This window comes from Macaca thibetana, chromosome 12, assembly GCF_024542745.1.
Source record: "Macaca thibetana thibetana isolate TM-01 chromosome 12, ASM2454274v1, whole genome shotgun sequence".
NCBI classification, from domain to species: Eukaryota; Metazoa; Chordata; class Mammalia; order Primates; family Cercopithecidae; genus Macaca; species Macaca thibetana.
The window spans coordinates 1,824,563-1,845,637 of record NC_065589.1 but is presented as its reverse complement, the minus strand read 5'-3'; the positions used below and the strand labels follow the sequence as shown (position 1 = coordinate 1,845,637).

The window sequence follows — 21,075 nt, the reverse complement described above, 5'->3', positions numbered from 1 at the left end:
ATTTGCCAAATCTGCCAGAAGAGCAGGATGCCTGCTCCCTGGGTCTGGGCTTCCCCAGCCTCCATTCTGTCTCCCAACCGTGGTCTCTCATCGATTTGGGCAACGTGGTAACTAGCTTCTCTCTGCAAAGGGCACGTTCCATGAGGGCAGTGGGTCACATGTCCCCATCTCTGGCCATGACAACTGAGGAGGTCAGGAGGGATGCGGTCGTCCTCACCTTTAGACAGGCATGGTTTGCCCAGGCCCCACCGCTTCAGAGGGAGATGGGAGGGTGAGCAGTTGCCTCCCACTCCTAAAAGGAAGGCCTTCCCTGGCGTCAGGATGGCCGCCTCTGGGTTCAGCTCCTTTCCCCACAGAGAGTGGAGAGCACTGAGAGCAGCTGGGAGCCTCTGTCTCTTCCGGATGACAGCTGAGCTGTGGTGAGGCTGCCTGCGCTAGGACAGTGTTGAATCCCAGGAGAATGACAGAACGGGCATCCAGCTGGGGGGTGGCTGGCCCTCACCTACCAAATGTCCCTCGGGCCCTGCACTGGGACTTTCAGGGAGGAACTCGGCCATTGGGTGCCTGAGCCACCCTGGGGTTCCTACGGCCTCTCTGCAGAAATAGTCCCACCTGCCTGGGGCCACAGCTGCAAGCTCCGGGGTGCACTACTTCTTCTGTACCTGGAACCCGGACTCTTCCCTGCTGGCCCAAAGCAACCGTCTCCAGGATGGGTGAGCAGCCCCACTGCAAGGATGCAGGGCCCGGGGGCCCTTGGGTGCTCTCCTCAGGAGGTCAGCCCCTCCACCTGCCTCGCCTGCCCTGGGAGGGCCCGGGCCAGGCCCCAGCGGTCCATCTGTGCCCGCAGCAGTGCTCCTGTGCAAAAGAGCTGGGTCCTCCCCAGCATGCTCTCCTCGACCTCACCAACCTTCCTACTAAACTGAACAGGGGGGGCCGGTCGTAAAACGGGTCCCGGCCGTCGCACAGCTCGTGCTCCGGAAAGACGTCGTCCTCCAGGTCCTCCTCCTCCTCCTCCTCCTCCTCCTCCTCCTCCTCCTCCCCCACGCTCTGCTCCTCGGCAGGCTCGGTGGCGTCGGAGTCGGGGCTCGAGAAGGTGGGGGAGGGGGTGAGAGCAGCCATGCGCTCGCTCATGCATGTGTTCAGAAGAGGGTAGCTGTTGCAGCCAGAGATGGCTGAACTGAGGTTAGTGCGACAAGACAGAGAGAAGTTAACACCAGCGACTCGCAGGGACGAACAGGGGCTGGGGCCGGGGCTGGGGGGAACTTCTCTTTAAAACCAAAACCAAACACACAGACCATCGAGAATGCTGCTTTAAAAGACAAGAGAACCAAAACTGTGCCCCCAGTCTTGGAAAGAAATCACATGTATGGCCAGCAGGAAGTTTCCGGAAAGTTCCGGAGGACACCTGCAGGTGGGACTGAGAACAGGGGTCTCGGCTGGGAGTGGCTGAGGCCATATGAGGACCTCGAGAGTTTGGCCACTTTGAGGCCTCAGAATGCCACAGTCCCATGGGGTGAAGGGGGCTGGGTGCAGACCCCAGACTGGGAGACCAGGGAAGGAGGCAGTCGTCTCTAAGGCTTGGGTGACACAGCCCTGCCTCCATGTTCCCACCCTCAGGGCCACCAGGTGACCCGGAGAGTTTGCTTGGGAGCCTCACATATTCACACACAGATAGCATGGGTTCTGGCGGCTACAGCCCTGTAGTGGATTTGGGTGGCAGTGCCAAGACCCCATCCCACGTCCCCTGAAATAATAGGTCCTGTGATGTGTGGAGAGGAATGGCTGGGAGGAACCTCAGGCCAGGGAGGACAGGGCTGGAAGTCTGGGGCTGGAAAAGCACCTGTCAGGGCCGCTCCTTGTGTCAGGCCAGGGCCCACTCCTACCCCCACTGCCATCTCTCTCTCTCAGTCTCTCATTCTCTCTCTCTCTCTCTCTCTCTCTCTCAGTCTCTCTCTCTGCCAAGGAAGGGAGGAGGTGCCCACCTGCCCACCAGCCGGAACCAGGGGAAGCGGTCATAGAAGGGGTCTCCGCCGGTCACCACGTTGTCACAGTCCTCGATGACACTGGAGGGCACCTCTGCAGCGCGGTCGTACATCTCCCGCATCAGGTCCAGGCGCTGCCTGCAGGGACGGCAGGGGTCAATGTGGACCCAGGCCCAGCACTCAGTAGCTGGCACTACACACCCTTATCTCCTGGGGACAATGAACTCAGCCCAGCTCCAGCCACAACATCCAGCTCAGGGTCATCAAGGTTCAGGGGGCTTGCTAGACAGACCCCTCTGTGACCCTTGGAGCTGGTCAGCCATAGGTAACACACTCAGCTAAGCATGCAAGGTCACCAACAGCTCCTCCCAAACTCCCACCAGGGGGTGGGCCAGGGAACCAGCAGTGGGGGGCTCGAGGTGCTGGCAGCACTGGGCTGCTGGAAAGTTGGCAGAGAGGCAAGAAGAGAACCCAAGTGAAGCTCAGAAAGGGGGATCAGGCCACAGAGGCCCAAGAGCTCAAGGAATAAAGGGCAAACTGGAGGTAGGGACACAGAAGACAGAGAAAATAGCCTAAAAATTATTATTATTGTGGGAGCACTCCCCTCAAATGTTGTGGAAGGAAAGAAAAGCAATCATTGTGCCCCTAGGTCTCAGGTATAAGAGAAACCACATCAACAGTGGCTGCCCGTCCTTCCAAAAGCCATGTAACCTGGGAGAACAGGGGAGAAGAATGAGGAGCGTGACTGTGGGAGTGTACGCTGCATATATGTGCACGTCTTCATGAATGCTTATTAGTGTGTGTGTGTTTGCATGAATGTGTATGTGTGCATGAGTACATTAATCATATTTTTATTTTCTGTACTTGTGATGTTTTGATATCCTTGGGGGGCACTGCAGGCTGGGGAGAGCTGCCCAGGTCCTGCTACTTCCTAGAGACAGTCAGCAACTTGCCATCACCCCTGCCTTTCCTACACAAACCAACCAATCCCAAGTCTGTACCTCAGCCACCTCCCTTCTCCAACTTTTTCACACACCAGACCAATATTCCCCCTGGCCTAAATCACCCAGGGTCAGGTACCTGACAACTAGGGACAGCCCTATGCCCCAGAGCTCTGCAGAATTATTCAAACTAGCCAAGCCTAAGCAGTCTCCTTGCCCTGCCTGGCCTTTCCCACAACCCCAGGCTGTTGCCTAGGCCTTCTCCCACTCCTTTCTGCCTCCTGATGGGCCCTGGTGCCTCCCTGTGTAGCCCTGCAGGGCGGGGCATGCCATGCTCTGCTTTCCAGGGGCCTGTGAGTGACATTCAACTCCTCCACTGTTGGTGCTGACCTCACAGGGTGACTCAGTCACCCCCATAACTTAAGGCCTGGCTGGGCGCAGTGGCTCACACCTATAATGCTAGTACTTTTGGAGGTCAAGGTGCAAGGATTGGTTGAGGCCAGGAGTTAGAGGTCAGCCTGCGCAACAGAGCGAGACCTCATTTCTACTACAAAAAAAAATCAAAAATTAGCTGGGTGCCATGGTGCACTCCACACCTGTGGTCCCAGCTACTTGGGAGGCTGAGGTGGAACAATGACTTGTGCCCAGGAGTTCGAGCTGCAGCGAGCTGTGATCACACCACTGCACTCCAGCCTGAGCAATAGAGCAAGGCCTTGTCACTTAAAGAAAAAAAAAATTAAGGCTCAAGACAAATCAGAGTGAGCATGTGGGGACAGCAGAGGCCGAGCTTTAGGAAGGACACGAGCTCACATTGGGCACAAAGGGGCACAGCCCAGGCTTCCTCCTCGCCACCCCCACCTTAGCTCCTCCTCCACCTTCCACTGGGCTCAGCTAAGGCATCCACCTCCTGGCAGCTTCCTGAATGGAGGAGCAAGGGGACATTCCTTCCGCCCCCCACCACCTCTCCCAGCCCCTCTGGGGAGCCACCCTTCAGGCCCTGCTGTACCCGCTCTGGGTGCTCCGCCGGCCTGTTCTGTCGGTGCCACAGCCTGCCCTCCCCTCCACTGCACCATCCTGACCCCTGTGGGCCTAGGGAGCATTCCCCTTATCTGTCCTTTCCTCTGAAAGAAAACGCCCAAATCTATGTTTATGTACGATTGCTGCATTGGTAGTAAGAGAATGAGGATTCTACAAGGCTGGACTCTATCCACATTTTTCTTCTGATTTTAAAAGAATTGGAACAGGAGGAAAAGCGGTGTCTGCAGGTACCCGCCGCGAAGCCTGTGCCCACCACCGCTCCTGTGGCCTCGCCCAGGAGGACCCTCCCACCGTCCACCCAGCAGCCCTCCAGCCACACCTGAGCTTCTCCAGCGTCCAGTAGTGGGTGGCCCCGTTCTTCTGGTCCTGGACCTCCACGGCCACAATAGTGCGTGGGAAGGGCCGCGTCTCTCGGTCTTTGGCGGCCTCTGGGGGCAGCAGGTCGGGTGGCAGAGGGGAGTAGAGTGTGTCCGTCAGGAGGACAAACTGGAATTGTACCTGTGATGGGGGAAGATGACCACTCATCAGCTCCTTGGGGCACAGGGTGCCAGGTCCCCAGAAAGGTTTCCTTCCCACCTTCTGGAGATTTCAGCTGCCTGCCCCACAGTGGTTCACTGGAACCTTCCAGACAGCCGCCAGAGGGGACCACCTGCTTTCTGCCTGTCCACCCGGCCTCCGTCTCCCGTGAGCAGGGCAGCCAATTCCCACCTGGCCAGTCCTGGGCTCCCTCACCGCCCACCCTTCTGGGGGGCCCAGGTCAGGCAGGGCTGCTACGCCACCCCCAGGGCTGGCAGACAGCCAAGCGCTGAGTCCCAAGCAGCCGTCCCCGTCATGAGTGAGGTGACGCACTCTCTCCAACAGGAAACGGTGCAGCCAGTGGGCAGCCCACCTTCTTTTTCAGCTCCACGCTGATGGCATTGGCCTCCTTGAGGAAGATGGCGTTGCCCCACAGCAGGTCCCGCAGAGACGTAAACTGGTACCACTTCCACTTCCGGAAGGCCCAGAGTGCCAGCTCACACTCCCGCTCCGTCCACTGGACTGTGGGGAGAGGTCACAGGTGGTCATCGCAGGAAGGCCACGACCCTGCCCACCATGTCCTGCCCTCTGGAAGGTCCGTCCGGTCAGCCACTCCACAGGGCTGCCTAAGCTGGCCCTGTGTTCTGTGTACATCACGGCCGGGTGGTCATCAGGTAAAAAGATGGAAGGCCGGAAGGTTACTCCCCCTGTAGTCACTGAGGCCGGAGGTGAACGGGCCCCTCTCTCCCCAGGCTTCCTCCCACTCTGGGCCTGGGCTGGGAGAGCTCTGTGCTTGGCCCCGTCGTTTCACACTGACGATTTGGGTACACAGAAAGAAGAAACCGGCAGAGAGCTCCGTCATGGTGGGCAACATGAAAAGCTCTGCGTGCCCCAAAGGAGAGGCCGCCATGAGCAGCCTTGTGAGTCAGGCTGAAGATGGGAGTGGCTGAGGAGCAACACTGTCAATGACAGCCACATGCCATCCGGGGCCAGCAGTGGGGAGCAGGACCCACAGGAGAGGAGGCAGGAGGGCAAGCCAGGTCCTCCCAGGCGGTGCTGGCCCGTACACCCTCTCCCTGCCCATGCCCTGTCTGTCCACTGGGCCCTTGAGAGAACGACAAGCAGGGACACAAGGAGGGACTTGTCCTTGTGCTGAGGCCCCATCTCTCCTCCCAACACAGCACTATGTGCCTTTGGCTGCCCCCAGTCGGGCGCGCCTGAGCTTTGCCGTGGGAGGGAGCCTCGCTGGGTAAATGAGGCCAAACAGGGGAAGAGGCCAAGGTCATGCCAGCACAAAGCTGCCGACCAGCTGGCCAGAGGCCGAGATGGGCACAAACCCCTCCCCACCTGCATGTGGGCCACCGCTGCCCACAGCTGCGGGAGGTCAGCCGGGTTGGCCCCCTGAGCGCATGCTCACTAAGGGAATCCTGAGGTGATGTGCACAGTGGACTCTTCCTCGGGGACCCCACGAGCCTTGTGGTCAGCAGGACGGGAAGAGTGGACGCCTATAAGCATGGTGAGCCCCTACCAGCCTCATTCCCCATTCCCCATCAACATCCAGACACTCCTGTCAGAGGCAACATGTGTGTGCACACGTGTGTACGTGTGTGCATGTGAATATGTGCCTGTGTGTACACACGCAAGTGTGTGAGTGTGCAGAGCTGCTTGCTAGCTGTGGCACAGTCTCCCTGCTCCCCAAATCCTGCTTTCACGGGGCTTCCAGGGCAAGGGGGTCTCCCCAAAGAGACAGGTCCAGACCCCAGTGCAAAAGTGCTGACCAGTGACCTCCAGGGAGGGGCCCAGGGCTGCCCACCTCCATGCTGAGACCCTCCTGACACAGCAGGTGCTGGCCCAGTGACCCCTCACCTTCATCCTCGGGCTCCTCCTCCTCCTCGTTCACCTCCGGGTAGTACCTGGAGTCCATCTGCTTCTGCAGAGCCTCCAGCTTGCTCTCGTAGTCCTGCAGAAAGAAGGCCTGTGACTCCACTACGGCCCTACCTGCCCGGGCCTCTCGCACTGTGCCTGGACAGTGGGCCTCACCACATCCCACTGTTCGGATGCAAGAGATGGGGCCAGGCAAGCAGGAAGTGGGGGCATGGGAGGACAGGCGTCCTCTGGCGTAGGTGGCGGCTCGCAGGGAGGGCGGGGCCCCGTCACTCACCAGCCGCTGCTGCTCCAGCAGGTAAGTGGCCTCCTCCCGCTCGCGGCGGTACTGGTCCTCCAGTTCCTGGAGCCTGCAATGGGGCGTTGGGGTGAGCACGGGAGGGCAGGAGTGGCAGCAGGCAGACGGGGGTGTCCTCCGCCTCACCTCTGTTCCATCTCCTGCTTCATGTCGATGCCCTGCTTCTCCAGCAGCTCACGCTGGGCAAAGGCCCAGTCCACAGGCTCAGCTGGCGTCTCCGCACAGGGCGTGCGCTCACGCTCCTGCCGGGCCTGCTCGGGGTGGTTGAACCGGAACACGTGGCTCTTACCCATGATGATGCGGTTTCCTGGGGGACCAAAGGACAGGTGGCCTTGAGGGACCTTCAGGTCTCTGATGGTCTCAAGCGGGGAGACGTGAGGAGAAGGAGGAATGGGTGCAGGCACCCCACCATCCGCAGCTCCCAGCCACTCCTTCTCCAGCCCTTGCTGGGACCTGAATGTGTCTCCTCACTCTCCCCATAAATCCACCCTTGGCTGCTCTCTACTCAGCAGCCGGTGACATGTGCAAACCACAGATGTGGGGCCTCTGCTGTGCTCCAGTGTCCCCGCCCCTTCCCAGGCCAGCCTTGCACTTGCCTCCTGCCCCCAAGCCCCCGTGCACACAGCCAGGACCCTCCCTCTCACATCCAGTCTGGGGCTGGTGCCCCCCAGGGCTGGGCTTGGGCCCCCCACAGAGCACTGTTGCAGGGCACAGGACCCTTCCCTTCTATCTGTCTTCCCCACTAGACTGGAAGCAGGGCTGGGGCAGGTCCCCTGTGCCCAGGGCCAGGGTTCAGGGTCCGGAGTCAAGAGACCAAAAGAAGGAAGCAGGGGTGGCAGCTAGCAGGCACAGGTGGCTGCAGAGCCTCAGCATCAGGGCCTCCAAGGTGTGAGCATCAGTCCAGCCCCTCCTACCCCGGCACCCGACTGGACCCCACTCAGGGCTGCCTCATCTGCAGGGCCCTCGAGGGCAGCACTCACTGTCTTGGGACAGCCCTGCATGCAGGGGCTCTCTTTGGATGGCCTAGTTTCCCTCTGACTTTCCCTGGGAGCTGTAGCTCTGTCTTGGGGCTCCATAGAGCCGGCTCTGCCCTGCCTCCCACCCAGGTGGACTGTGCCTGCAGGTCTGTCCTCCCTCAGCGCCTCCTTGTTGGCCGCTCTCAGCTGGCTACTTCCTCTGTCCTCCCTGTCCACAGGCCGTGCGCAACCCACCTTGGACACTGGGAGGGAAACACCAAGCTAAGGCCTCTCTTAGCTTAGGCCCCGCCCTGAGCCCCACAGGCACCAGGGCCAACTCCGAAATAAGTAGGGAGAATGGGCACAGCTGTCTGTCTGTCCGTCTGACCTGCTGTTGCCCAGGCTTAGCCACACCGACTCCCCATGACAAGGCTACCCCACGAATTCAGGACATTCAGCGTGTCCTGCCCTCCTGCCCAGGGACCCCAAAGGCGGGATTCCTGAGTCCCGGGGACTCCTCTGAAAGCCTTCAGGGGTGGGCAGATGGGCTAGAAGTGGGGCCCCTGGGTGTCACCTGCCCCTCCTCATCCCTCTGCTTTCCCCCAAGACAGGGTCGGGAAAGGGTCTCCCCTGTTCCAAGCCAATGGTGACTTTTATGTCAGCCTGGCCAGGCCACAGCACCCAGTGATTCAGCCACGCCCTCCCCGGCTGTTGTGTGGAGGTTTCTGCACACGTGCTCCACACCTGCAAGCGGCTGATGGAAGTCAAGGAGGTGCCCAACGGTGGGGTGGGCCTCGTCCAAGCAGGGGAAGACCTAAGAGCAAACTGGGGCTTCCTCTGAGGAAGAAGAAACCCAGCGGACGGAGTCCACTCCCGCCGAGTTCCCAGCTTGCCACCTGCCCATGGATTTCAGACTTCCCTGACCAGCCCCCCTCATCTGATAAGCCAATTCCTTGAAATAAATCTCTTTATACCTAGACATGGTTGTACGTATCTCACTACATCTCAGTCTACAGCCTGTCTCACTACACCATGTCTACAGCCACGTCTGTGCATCAGGCTGCTGCTGTTTCTCTGGTGGAACCCTAACTGCCTGGGTGATAGTCACACGCCACTCCGGAGGGCCCCCTGTCTGACTTCTCTAAAGAAGGGACTTTATACCATGTGTGCCTGCACGTGTTTGAATATCACAGACACTGCAGTGTCTGGGAACAGAGCCCAACCCCACCTGGGGTGCTACATTCAGAGGCTGGAGCAGCCCCCACCCCGCTGATGCTCCACAACACCTCAGCTCTGGGAAGCCTCTGTCCAAAGCCCTGTCTCCCCCCGACCAGCCCCACAGGGCACAGTCCTGGGCCAGGAGGCAGGAGCTTCTTCCCAGGCAGGCAGACCCTGCTCCTTACTCAGCCCCCAGCACGGACTCAGTGCCTCAGGGTCCTTGTGTTGTGTGAATGGGGCCTGTAGTGCTGTGTTCCTAGAGCTGGGGGACTGGGGAGGCACGTGAGCTGGTCAGGTACCCGCAGCCCCCTCCCCTACCTGGCCCGCAGCCCTTAAGAGCTGCCGTCCTGCACAGTGCACAGGAGGTGGTGGCTTGGACATGGGAACAGAGGTCTCATCTCATGCCTCTGCCTACCTGACCGGCCCCTGGAGTCCCCAGCCGTACCTGACCGCAGGATGCTGGGCTCTGTGACTTTCTTGCCGTTGACGTAGGTGTCTGCCCCCTCACAGGGCTCCAAGGTCACCACAGCTACAGGAAAGGTGGGAGGGGCAGAGAGGAGAGGAGTATAAATGGCTGTCACCTACAGCAGCTCGACTTACCTGGCCCCCGGGCATGGCCTCCTCCAGGCCTCTCTTCTCCCTGCTACACAGACCCTGACCATTGGCAACACTCATTTGGGCCTCAGAGGAGCCTAGGGGTCTCACCCCACCCAACAGAGGAAGAAAGTGACCCCCACGAGGAGGATGCATGTGCCCACGTTGAAGCTGAGAGGCTGTGCTGGGCCTGATCACCCAGGGCCCTGTCCAGCTCTCCAGGTAGACAAGGATAAAAACACCAGCTAATGGGGCCTGGGCCACCCTACAGGAGATGGCAGGCAGGACCTTGCAGTCAGAGAATTCCAAGAGAGCCAACCGTCCCAACACCACTTAGAGCCATCATCCTGAGATGGCCAAGTTGGACAGTGGATGTCAGTCACAGGTCTGCAGGCCAGAGGCTGGCTGGATGCTGCCAGGAGATGCCCTTAGCCCAGGCTGTGGGCCATGTGACGGCACACCGACACCACAGGCCCATCCCCGAGTTGGGCAGCACCAGGCAATGGGGACAGCCCCGCGTCATCTCCGGGAGGGAGATCACTGGGCAGGCAGGGGAAACGGACAGATGGCCGCCCACAGCCAACAGGAAATCAAGGTCTGGAAATAGTTTTCCACCCTAGATCTGGGCTCACTCCTCATGGCTCACTGTCCTCCCGCCATGAACATCCTCCACCCTGGGCCCCAACACACTTCCCGGCCAGCAGCCCACCTGTGCCCCCACTTCCAGCCCTCAAGGAGGCTCAGCTCCCTAAGGCAGCAGCCACCTCTGGCCACAGAAGGCACCAGGCATTTTCTCAAGCACCAACCTAATGGAAGTTGTCTTCAAGGCTGGCCCCAAATGTGTCTCTCCAAATCTCTCTCTCCCACACACACATACACACACACACACACACACACACATACACACACACACACACAGAGACACATCCTGCCTAGAAGTATGACTCGCCACCCACGTAGAGCTGGGGAGGCTGGGACAGGGTGACCTCTTCAGGCCTGATCATCACAGCACAGGGCCGTGGGTGCGGGTGGGGACGGCAGGGTGGCCATACCTTCACTGCCTCCCCTGGAGTCGCTCCGGAAGACACAGTGCTCCTCCTTGATGAAATGCCCACTCAGAACGATGTCCTGCCGCCTCTCGCCATCCTCCCTGCCCACTCTGCAGGGTGGGGGCACCATCAGAACTGCAGCCGGGACCCAGCACACCCGGGATGCCACCCACTGGCCTCCAGGGACACCCAGTCAGGATTGTTTGGGAAACAGCCAGGGCAGACATCAGCAGTCGCTGGAGAAGTCCAAACTCAGAGGCCCCTTTGCAGCAGCAGGAATGGGGATTCCACCCTTCCTCTGCCATATCCCAGGGCCTGGCCAGGCTGGAGTGGCTGCCAGGTCCCCTCTCACCTGGTGATCCCATCCTTGATGTAGTAGAGGAGGCACTCGGACATCAGTGGGTCCTCGTTCAGGTTGACGAGGTGTGGTGTCTGCAGGGAGACAGGAGGATCATCTCTCCTGCAGGGGGCAGGAGCCCGACGCTGGCCGCACCCTGCTCCGACCTCTCCCCAGGCACCAGACCACCTCCAGGGCCCCTGCCCCTATACTCCCACCAGGCTGGTCACTCCAAGCCAGGAAAATGAGGAACACAGAAAGCGCAAGCCGTAGGCCCAGCCCACCAACAGCAGCAGGCTGGTGGGACCCGACCACCCACGTACACCCAGGCTTGGCACAGCAGCCCCAGCACTGCAGCAGAAGCTGGGCTTCCAGAAAGGCAGAGAGCCCCTGCTCTCAGCATGTCAGGCCCCTGGGGCCCTCTGAGGCTGGGGTGAGCCCCCAGATGTGCAGACCACAGGCTTTGTCCCATGGGGTCCTGGGTTCTCAGCTTTGGACTGTAAAATGGGATTCCAGGACCCCATTCCAGCTCAGACAGCCCAGAAACTGTGGGCTCGCCAGTGGGAGCCAAGAACCAAGAAGGATCAGGACACTGACCATGGAAGGCTCAGCCCTGGGGTCTGGGGCGTGAAGCAGTTGTGAAAGGATCCTTGATGAGCCACCTGAGGCACCCCCACGCAGAGAGGTGGAGACCTTGACACTGGACGAAGGGGACAGACCATCCCCAGCCATCCCTGCCCCCCGAGTGGGGAAGATGTCCAGCCAGGAGGGCTGTGCCCACAGCGTTGGGGCTGAGTAGGGGCTGTAGCCTTGGGACCCCACTGGCCTGCGAACATCTCGTGACTCCCAAGAACACTGAACTTCTCAAGAACGGGGTCTCCAGTGGTCCCACTTCTGGGCAGTGCCCAGACCCAGGGCCACCAATAAAGCTGCACCCCTGGAGTTCCACCCTACCCCTCCAGGAAGGGGATGGGGCCTGAAACAGTACGGGGAACAATCCATTCCAAACCAAACCAAAGGCCTGTCTGGAAGACGTGTGTAGTGAAGCCCCATTAGGGGACTGCCTGTCCCCGCCCTGCCCAGGACTGGAATCTCCCTACAGCTCTTCTCAGGCCCTTCCTGCCTCTGGACCTCAGCATGTGCTGGGCCCCTGGCCTGGAGCACAGCCCTGCCCAGCCCCTCCCAAGCTACAGACACACAGGTGTCTGTCCCCATGTCCTGGCCATCTTTGGGGTGGGTGTGTGGGGTTTGGGGACTACAACCAGAAGAAAGACTTTTTCCCAAGTGTGTGTGTCATGCCCCACCTGGGCTGCTGGATGGGGGCACAAGAGTTGTATACACTCTGAAGCAGCTGCCCAGGGGTTCTGTGCCATTTGAGGGCCCCCAGCTGAAAGACTCCTTAGGCTTGGCCTGGTGGAAGAAGAGGGGTCCCCGCTGGAACAGTCAGACCTGACTCCAGCTGAGTTCCAAGAAGGCAGCTGGCGCCCAGCTGTGTGAGCAGCACAGGCTCCAGGGCAGGTCCAGGCCCCTCACGTCTCAGTCTCCAGCCTGGGCGTTGGCTTCTCAGCCTTGCCCTGACACTGGGGAGCCCAGTCCACACTCCAGGCCACTAAGAGACCCATCTGACATCCCAAAGCCGCCAGGACGCCCCACCATGAGAATGTGGGCACTGAATTCTCCACGAAAAGCAAAGTGTGACTGTGGGTGGGCTTCACAGCCCCAGTGCCTGGGCCAGAGCCCCGCCGTGCCCCCTACTCCCAGAAGTCCCCTCTGGTTCTACCTGAGACAGCCCCTCACCTGGTCCTAGTCAGATCAGGGCAGTACCACAGAACTGAGATAGCTCCTACCTTTTTGGGAGAGAATACGCCCAAGGTGCCGCCATCCTCCCTCATGGCCACACCCATCTCGGCCAGCAGGGCTTCCCTGGGGGAACAGAGATGAGGTCAGCACAAGCTCCACAAGGCTTCCGGCACTGGCCTCAGCGCTGGCTGACCAATGTGGGCAGTGGGCCTGTGGCCACCGTGGCCTGGGTGGTGCCCATGTGTGTCCCATCTGGTCACTGTGTTAGGGCATCTGCTGATGGGACGGGCCCCTCCGCACCATGGTCAGGGATCAGGTCTATCAGGCCTCAGGTCTCTCAGGCCCCGGCGGCCAGCAGCCAGCAGTATACAAGGTGGGGGTTATTGGGCGTGAGGAAACAGGTTTGCCCTGGGCTGGGATGTGGCCACCCCAGGGTGCAGGTGCCCAGCACTGGAGGGCAGGGCTCAGTGCTCATCCTGCCCAGGCTACGGGCTTGCTGGCTGCAACCCTCCCCCTGGGCCTCAGTTTCCCCAATGCACACCTCTCCATCCGGATGGCTTCTGTCCGCCGCAGTTTCTCCTCCCAGGTCTCGTTGAGCTCAGCTATGATCTTCTCTGTTTCCTGGGGATTGAGGCAGAGCACAGTGAGCTGCCAGGGCTGGGACCAAGGGAGAGGACCATGGAGACACGGGTGCCAGGAGAAGGGGCATCAAAGCACAAGAGCCACGTTCCTGGGCCCGTCCAGGCACAGGAGGCGTCCAGAAGACCAAGGTGAAGCTCAGAGAATGTGTGTCTTTCCCTTAGACACGCTCAAGAGAATGGGGAAAATGCAAAACAAATCTGGAAGGAAAAGAGAAGCAAATGCTCCTGGGAGATGCTGAGCCTCGGCTCCTAAAGCACAGCCATCCTCGCTGCTGCCGAGAGGCCCAGGTACTCACCCCTCTTCAGGACACTGCCCAGCATCAGCCTGGTCTCTCCTTTTTCTTCCCACCCACAGCCCAATGGGACCCCAACACCCCAGAAGGGCTCTCTGCTCCAGGGTCACAGGCCCAACCTCGCCCCCATCCCCTTCCTCACACTGGCCTTGATGGGGCCTCTGCCTTTTCCCCTCAGCTCCTCAGTCTCCAGGCGTGTGGTTCACCTGCCCCTGCACAGCCATTCACTGAGGGGCGTGTGACTGGAAACCTAAAATGATCCTGGCCCGTTGCTGGGCACCAGGGAGCACACTGTGCCTGGGAGTGGTTGGAGGTGGTGACTATTCCCAGGCAGGTGTGCAGGTGTGAACACAGGTTGGCCTGGAAGGGGCTCAGGAGCCTGCACCACGCTCACCACCCTCCTCAGGGAGTGTAACTCTATAGGACGCCAGCCAGGAAGCTGCTGTGACCTGGGGCTGTCACCAGTGGAGGGGGTGCTGTGGGGTGGGGAGGGGCGAGACTCCTCTCCACCCACAGATGCCATCCACCTCACTGGTCCTTGAACAAGCGCCCACTCACACAATTAAAGACTCGACAGGAAGAGTCTCAGTCCTGGACATTCATTCTTGGAGCTTCCCTGGTCCAGGCGTGGCATGGGTGGGGGCACAGGCCATCCAGACACCCAGGTCTAGGGTCCTGCAGGGGCATTTCCTGTCCAGCAGCTGAGTGTTGTGCAGCCCACAGCCTGGGGACCCCTGAGTGAACTGGTTGCCTTGACTGCTATGGGTGGTCTAGAGACAGGACACAGGGCACCTGGGTGGCCACACGCCAGAGGCTCCTGCTGGTGCTCCACAATGGACCTATGAGGATAGGCTGTGCCCAGGAGGGCAAGGTGCCTCTAATTCCTCCGAGCTCCCCACTCCCAGAGTCTGACACCCTGAAGCGAAGCCCCAAGTAGTGCCCTCACCTTCAGTCTTTCAATGGCCTCCTCGCTGCCTGGGGCAAACAAGATGCGCTCGTGGAGGCTGGACACGGAGGCTGCGCGGCTGGACAGGGCTGAGAGCGAGGATGAGGGGCTCATACCCACCAGGGCATTGGTCACTGTGGAGAGAGGGTCAGGGGCTTCATTCACCGTCCCGCCACGGTTAAGGTTATTGTTCTCAAGGTCGGACACGTCTATGGGGAGGAGGGGTAGGGCAGGCAGACAGACAGAGGGAGGGAGAGAAAAAAGATGAAGATGGGAAAAAGTAAGAGGTGGGGCTCAGAGAAGGCAAGAAACAGAAACCACCAACAAGGCACAGCAGCCCTGCCCGGCCCAGGACAAGCGCATGCAAGGCCTTCCTGCCACCCCTTGCCTATGATGGGACCGGGCTGGCAGTGGCGCCCACTTGCCCGCCTGCTCCTCAGGCCTGCCCTCCCCAGCAGCAGCGTGGCATGGCCCTGGGCACCCTGGAGCTCCCCTGCACCCCCTGCACCAGGCTTCTTGCTTTCCCTCAGTTGCACTCCAGGTCCCACTGCCAGGCCGCCCTGCAGCCCCCGCACCTGAGGGCTGGGAGCCTGTCCTCCCTGCATCTTCCCGCCCTGTCCACTGGCTTGGCATGGTCACCCAGCAGTGCCCCGTACAGACCCCCACGCTTGTCCTCCCACCCCTCGCACCCACTGTCAGCCTGGGACACCACACACCCCTGAGCTGTAGGGCCGGGCTGCACTAACTGTTCAGCCCACTGACGTGGAAATTGGCCCAGAGACCATCCTGGAGGAGGTGAACATGGGACCCTCAAGAGGGAGGCCCTTCCCCTCCACCACAAGGAGCTCACCCACCAGCCTAGGCCTCATGTATCCCCAAGGCCCGGGAGGTAGGGCTGTGACATCTCTGGAGTGGGTGGTGCCAGGGGTCTCCTAGCAGAAGCAAACACACAGCAGAGCAGCAGCAAGCACGGGACCACATGGGGTGTGGGGGAAGTGGAGGGCGCCCTGCAGCCGGGCTCGGGGAGGCGTTGAGCCCCATGGAGCCAGGCCCAAGGCCAGGAGGCACAAAGGCTGGGCGGGATTTGGCAGCATCCACTGTGAAAGCTGAGCTTGTGGCATTTCCAGAGTAGAGGGCCCGGGCGTGGGGGGTCAGGTCAGCTGGAGAAATGGCATTGCAGACGGAGGCCTGAGCCAAGAGCTGGGGACAGGACAGTCCCTCCAGCCCTCCTGGCCCTTTGGTGCTGATATCCTGACCTTCGCAGGCCTCTGGGTGCACGGGGGGTCACAGGGCCTGACCTCGGCCACGTTTAGCCTGAGAAGGCCTCAGCCACACCCTGACTCCCCTGTTGCCTTGGTTTCTCATGTAGACCATGAGTAGGAATGAGCCAGGAGTGTGGGCTCAGAGGCAGACAGAGTCCCACATCTACCAGCAGGGCCCTGTGACTGAGCGAGAGCAGTGCTTTCTGCCCCCAAAAAGGAGAAGAAAGCAGAGCAGGTGCCCTGGGGTTCACCCCTCCCTGCCCGTGCCGCCCTAGGCCCTCATGCTGGCTGGGGCTGGAAGCAGAGATGCAGAGAGCAGCAAAGGGAATACACACATTTGGGTCCTCCAGGCACAGTGTTGGCTACGGGGGAGGGAAGCGTGGGGGAGGGGGAGAGACAAAGAAACAGAAGAACAGGTTTGTCTCCAGAGGGTCAGGCACGCCTTTCACAGGCCAGGGTGGCCAGCAGTGGGTGAGTGGCCACAAGCAGGTGGTGAAGGTCTTCAGCTCCAGAACACGGGGGGCCGCTGTGACCCCAGCACCCACAGCCTGCCTATGGGGCTTCCAGGGGAGCCGTCTGTGGCCCACTTGCATCTGCATTGAACCCAAACCATGCGGTACCATCCAGGCCAAGGCCAGGAAACTTGCCCTTGTCCAGGGCCCCCGCCCGGCCTCCCACCCAGAGGCAGTTCTGCCCAGGAACATGGAGCAGGGACAGGGATTTGGCCCAGAGGGGCTCTGGGAGCAGTGTGGAGCTGCCACAGCCCAGACTGCAGCCAGCAAAGTGGTGGCCCCAGGAGAGACGATGTGATGACCTGCAAGGCCCCTGAGCCTGAGGCCCCACAACCCTGTCCAGGACAGGCTGGTGCAGGCACTCACTGTCGGTGATGTCGCCAAGACCCTGGGCGTACAGCAGGTCCCGCAGCCGGGTCACCTCATCCTTCAGCTCACGGATCAGCTTGTTGTTGGGGTCCTCATTGATGACAGCATTGCAGCGGATCTGCTTGGCCCGGTCAGCATACCTGGGTGGCAGAGGGGTCTGTGGGCTGTGCTCAGGACAGGTCCACACCTGGCAGGTCCCAAGGGTGCCCAGAGCTCTGCCTAAGACCCAGCCTTTCAGGCTCAGCAGCCAGGCCAGAGGTGGACCTGAGCCAGCACGGCCTGGCACAGAGTGAGAAATCGCCCCCATAGCAAGTCTCTGGGGAGGGCATTTGGGGCCACAGAGGCCAGAGGAGACTTATAGGGGAGGTCACCCAGTTACAGCTCACCCACTTGGGGAAACTGAGGCCCAGGGGAGAAGGGACAGCGTGGTGTCCTCTCCCCCAGTGGTCCCAGGGTAGAGGGACAAAGTCCAATGGAAAAATGTGAGAACAGCTACGTGTACGTAGGCTTTTGTCCACACTGTGTATCAGCTGATGCATATGTCTACATTTCCAGCTAGTACATGAACCTCTATTGGGACACACACCCTTTGTTTCTCTTAAGCACTGGTGGTGCACGGTCAAAAGAGAGGAGAGACCACTGACCCAAACAACCGAGCAGCCTCTAGCACGGCTAGGAGCCCAGGCTCCCCACCCCAGGTGCTCACTTGCCCATAAGACACACCTATGCCCCCTTTGCTATCTAAAAATCCCCAGTGGTTACCCCGGCCGGCAGGTGAGTGTAAACTGCTTCGCCTAGCAGGCACAGCTCTCCCAGTCCGGTGCCACAGGGCCCTGGGCTACCCGCAGCCCCAAAGCACACCCTCAAAGGCTCCATGGAGGGAATGGAACAGGGCCCATGCAGGCCCAGGAGCCCCAGAACAGTCCCTTCCAGCCTCACAGAGTCCAGGGTATACCCCTCACAAAGAGTCGTCCCTGCTAACTGACACTCTTAATTCAAGCATGGGAGGATCCATCCCCCAAGACCAGGGAGCAGGGAGCAGAGCTCCCCTGGAGAGTCCCAGGGAGCAGAGTGTCTCCCTGGAGAACTCACCTCAGCGTGCTGAGGGTCTCGTCGTAGTTGATGTCTGCAGGACTCAGGGCTGCCACCATAGCTGTCCTTGAGTTACCGCCTGTGGGAAGAAGACCAGGTTGTGCCCAGAGGGGGATCTAGGCCCCAGTGCTATGACTGCTCCCCCCATCCCCCCACATTTACAGATGGGGAGGCTGAGGCCCAGAGAGGTAAACTGAGTCACAGGCTTATCCCCATGAACACAGACAACTGTAAGGACCTGGCCTTCCTTGGCTGCCCCTTCATCTCTGCACCAGGCACTGCTATTATTTCTCTTCTACTTGTGTTTTTCTCACATTTGGGGCCATTTTACAACAATCAGGCCTTCCTTTCCCCAAAGCAGAGAGGAAAAGTTGTGGAGGGTGTTAAAGTATTTACTCCAAAATAAATACCACTTATGTTCAATAATTTTTTCAAGCACTTCTATCATTTTCATTTGAAACACATTCCTCAGTATTCAACATCAGATTCCTGGCCCAGGTTAGTAGGATCCCAGCATCAGGTAATGCGTGGCCTGAGGAACAGACTGTGTTCTTTCTCTTCAGGGAATCCTGTCTAGGTGACCTCAGCAGTCAGAAAAGATCACCACTGACTCCACCCCAGCCCTCAGGACTGCTGCCTGGTGGTACTTCAAGTCTAGACAGATGATCTTGCCTGCTTGACCCCAGGAAACTGTGTATCCTTAGGGCCGTGTCCCCAGGGCATGGGTCCCTGATGAGTCCCTGTAGGTACTGAAGAGACAGTGTGAAGGGCTGGGCACATGACACACGGGCCCTAGGAAAGGTTCCATGGGAGGACTCCCCTGCCCCCGCCCTGGGGATGAACCTGGGTGTGCCTGGAGCAGGGGGCTCCTTCCCAGCCCACATCTCAGGTGAAGGAACACACTCTGCTCCTCTCTCAGCGGGGCCCATCCATCCGCAGGCCTGCTGCGATCTGCATTACTGGTCTGAGCTGGGGAGCAGCATGGCTAGTTGTGGGGTGCAGAGGTGGTCAGCCAGGGCTCTGCACACCTCAGCCATGCAGCTGAGGGAGGCCAGGGACCCCCAGTCATCTACGGTCACTAGGTCAGTACAAGACTCAGTTTGCCTCCCTGGGCATCAGCTGTAAATGCAGTTGGGGAAGACTCTGAGGTTATTCTGGGATGGACGGGAGCAGCGTCGGGTGCATTTCAATTCCCACCTCCCCATCTAACTCTCACTGCTCAGAACTCAAATGGGGAGGAGGAGGTTTATGGCAGCCCCTCAAAACCCAGCAAGCAGAGATCCCCTGTGACAGATGGGGAAACCAAGGCCCAGAGAAGGGTGAATACTTGGCCTGGGTATCACAGCCCACCTGACCCAGACCACTGACATAGGCAGGTGTGTGCTGTGCCGCCACCTGGGCCATCCTGGTTCCCACACTTGCTTCATTAGCCCACTGCTGGCCACTGCCCCAGGCCCTCCAGAAGGGCCATGAACTGACTGGACCCTCCAGGTTCACCTCCCAGTCTCAGCCAAGAAAGGGTGAGAGGCCTCCTGGCAACTGGGCACCCCCTCAGTGGGGAAGAAGGGCACAACCCAGGGTGGGATCAGAGCCCTGGGGACAGGCAGACCCACAAGTTCTCACCCAGGTTTTCCCGGAGGAGCCAGGTCAACACGGAATCTCGGTACGGAATGAAATCTGTCTTCTTCTTTTTCTTGTTCTGTGGGGGAGGAACATTCAAGGTCAAGTCCGAGCCCACTAGAGAGGAAGTGAAAGGGAGGGGCCAGTGCAGGCCCTGCCAAGTGGGTCCTCAAAGCTGGAGGCTGGGCAGGGGGCGGGACCCGCTCTGCTGGACACGTTCTCAGACTGCTCAGGCCTCTCCCTGCCCAGACCCCAGGGCACCACCCCAGAGGCCTCCTCTAGGCCACAGTCAGGGATTTGCTGGCACATCCTTCAGGTTCCTCCCTCGTCCATCCCTGCTGCCCCTGGGCCACCCAGCTGGACACCAGCCAGGAGTGCTGAGGTCACCAGCAAGTGTGTCCTCCCTTTACTCTGTCTGAAGGATCCATCTGAGCCCATGGCCCCTCCTCGAACACCATCAGCGACTCTTTCTGACCCAAGGGAAAAGGCCCCACAGCTAAATGTGGCCCTCCAGGCCTCTGTGGCCTCTGCCACACTTACCTCCCTGCCAGCTTAAATCTCCCCTTCACACAGAGTTCACCTGCCCTCTCCTCCATCAAACTCCCTATGGTCCTGCAGAAGCCAGCTCACAGGCCTTCCTCTAACAGCCTGTTCTCCCATCCCTCCCCTCAGAATGAAGCATTCTCCATGCTCTTGCTACTTCATTGGCTCTTTAAAATATGGACTCCATCCACATAATGGCTGCCAGGAATTGCTTCTGATGGACACTCTGACTGACTTAATGATCCCACTAATTGTGGGTTTCAGTGACTTCCAATGTCTACTGGTTCATGTATGCATTGGCTTACGAAGCATTTGCAGAGTGCCTGCTGGGCCGGCAGACAAGGTCTCTGGCCCTGGAGCCTGCACCCCAGGACATGCACATAGATGCCACCTCAAGGGCTGGGTGCACACACAGACATCATTGTTCTTGAAGACAATCCCAGGAGAAGCTCCACAGGGCACATAAAATTTGAAAGCTCTTGAGACTCCCTGTCAAAGAGGGTCCCGAATGCTGCACTGGCTTCTCCACGAGCAGGGTTTCAGGGTGTCCATCTTGCAGCTCAGCAGCACAAGAAACTTGGTAGGGACTAACTCTACTCTATTTCTAGTTTTCTTTTGTTTTTGTTTTTGTTTTGAGATGGAGTCTCCCTCTGTCGCCAGGCTGGAGTACAGTGGCACAATCTCAGCTCACTGCAACCTCCACCTCCTGGGTTCAAGCAATTCTCCTGCCTCAGCCTCCTGAGTAGCTAGGATTACAGGCGCACGCCACCATGCCCGGCTAATTTTTGTATTTTTTTTTTAGTAGAGACAGGATTTCACCATGTTGGCCAGGACGGTCTCGATCTCTTGACCTCATGATCCGCCCGCCTTGGGTTTCCAAAGTGCTGGGATTACAGGCGTGAGCCACCGCGCCCGGCCTCTAGTTTGGTTTCTGATTATTTAATTCCTGAGGGTGAATTCTCTGCCATGTGTCATATTCCTTGCTTCCACATAAATGTCCTCCAGTCATTCAGCCATTTCAGCAAGGAGCCCAGCAGCCCCCTGGGTTTCCTGCTCCCTCACCACTTCTCTGTCCAGTCGTGCTCCGCCATCTCCCAGGACCACCCTGTTCTCCCTTCTCGGTCCCCCAGCCTCCACCATGTCAAGCCTGGAACGCTGACCTTCCATCCTGACTGCCGCACCAG

General features: G+C 59.6%; 1 protein-coding gene across 23 annotated transcripts in view; it reads right to left on the bottom strand.

Annotated features, from left to right (window-relative positions):
• The window catches only part of KIF1A (kinesin family member 1A), a 112,363-nt gene that overhangs the window by 41,736 nt on the left and 49,552 nt on the right, over positions 1 to 21,075 (bottom strand). For 6 of the 23 annotated variants that reach the window (XM_050751999.1, XM_050751998.1, XM_050752001.1 and 3 more), the window contains exons 11-27: positions 19,352 to 19,427; positions 17,729 to 17,807; positions 16,634 to 16,776; positions 16,091 to 16,117; positions 14,494 to 14,702; positions 13,155 to 13,234; positions 12,661 to 12,736; positions 10,829 to 10,908; positions 10,480 to 10,586; positions 9,279 to 9,362; positions 6,786 to 6,966; positions 6,639 to 6,711; positions 6,344 to 6,437; positions 4,851 to 4,999; positions 4,281 to 4,459; positions 1,983 to 2,120; positions 908 to 1,177 (exon numbers count right to left, since the gene is read on the bottom strand). In XM_050751999.1, the coding sequence (XP_050607956.1) occupies positions 908 to 1,177; positions 1,983 to 2,120; positions 4,281 to 4,459; positions 4,851 to 4,999; positions 6,344 to 6,437; positions 6,639 to 6,711; positions 6,786 to 6,966; positions 9,279 to 9,362; positions 10,480 to 10,586; positions 10,829 to 10,908; positions 12,661 to 12,736; positions 13,155 to 13,234; positions 14,494 to 14,702; positions 16,091 to 16,117; positions 16,634 to 16,776; positions 17,729 to 17,807; positions 19,352 to 19,427 (2,045 nt within the window). The remainder of the gene's footprint in view (positions 1 to 907; positions 1,178 to 1,982; positions 2,121 to 4,280; positions 4,460 to 4,850; positions 5,000 to 6,343; positions 6,438 to 6,638; positions 6,712 to 6,785; positions 6,967 to 9,278; positions 9,363 to 10,479; positions 10,587 to 10,828; positions 10,909 to 12,660; positions 12,737 to 13,154; positions 13,235 to 14,493; positions 14,703 to 16,090; positions 16,118 to 16,633; positions 16,777 to 17,728; positions 17,808 to 19,351; positions 19,428 to 21,075) is intronic. The other 17 variants (XM_050752009.1, XM_050752010.1, XM_050752011.1 and 14 more) reach the window with 5 other exon arrangements.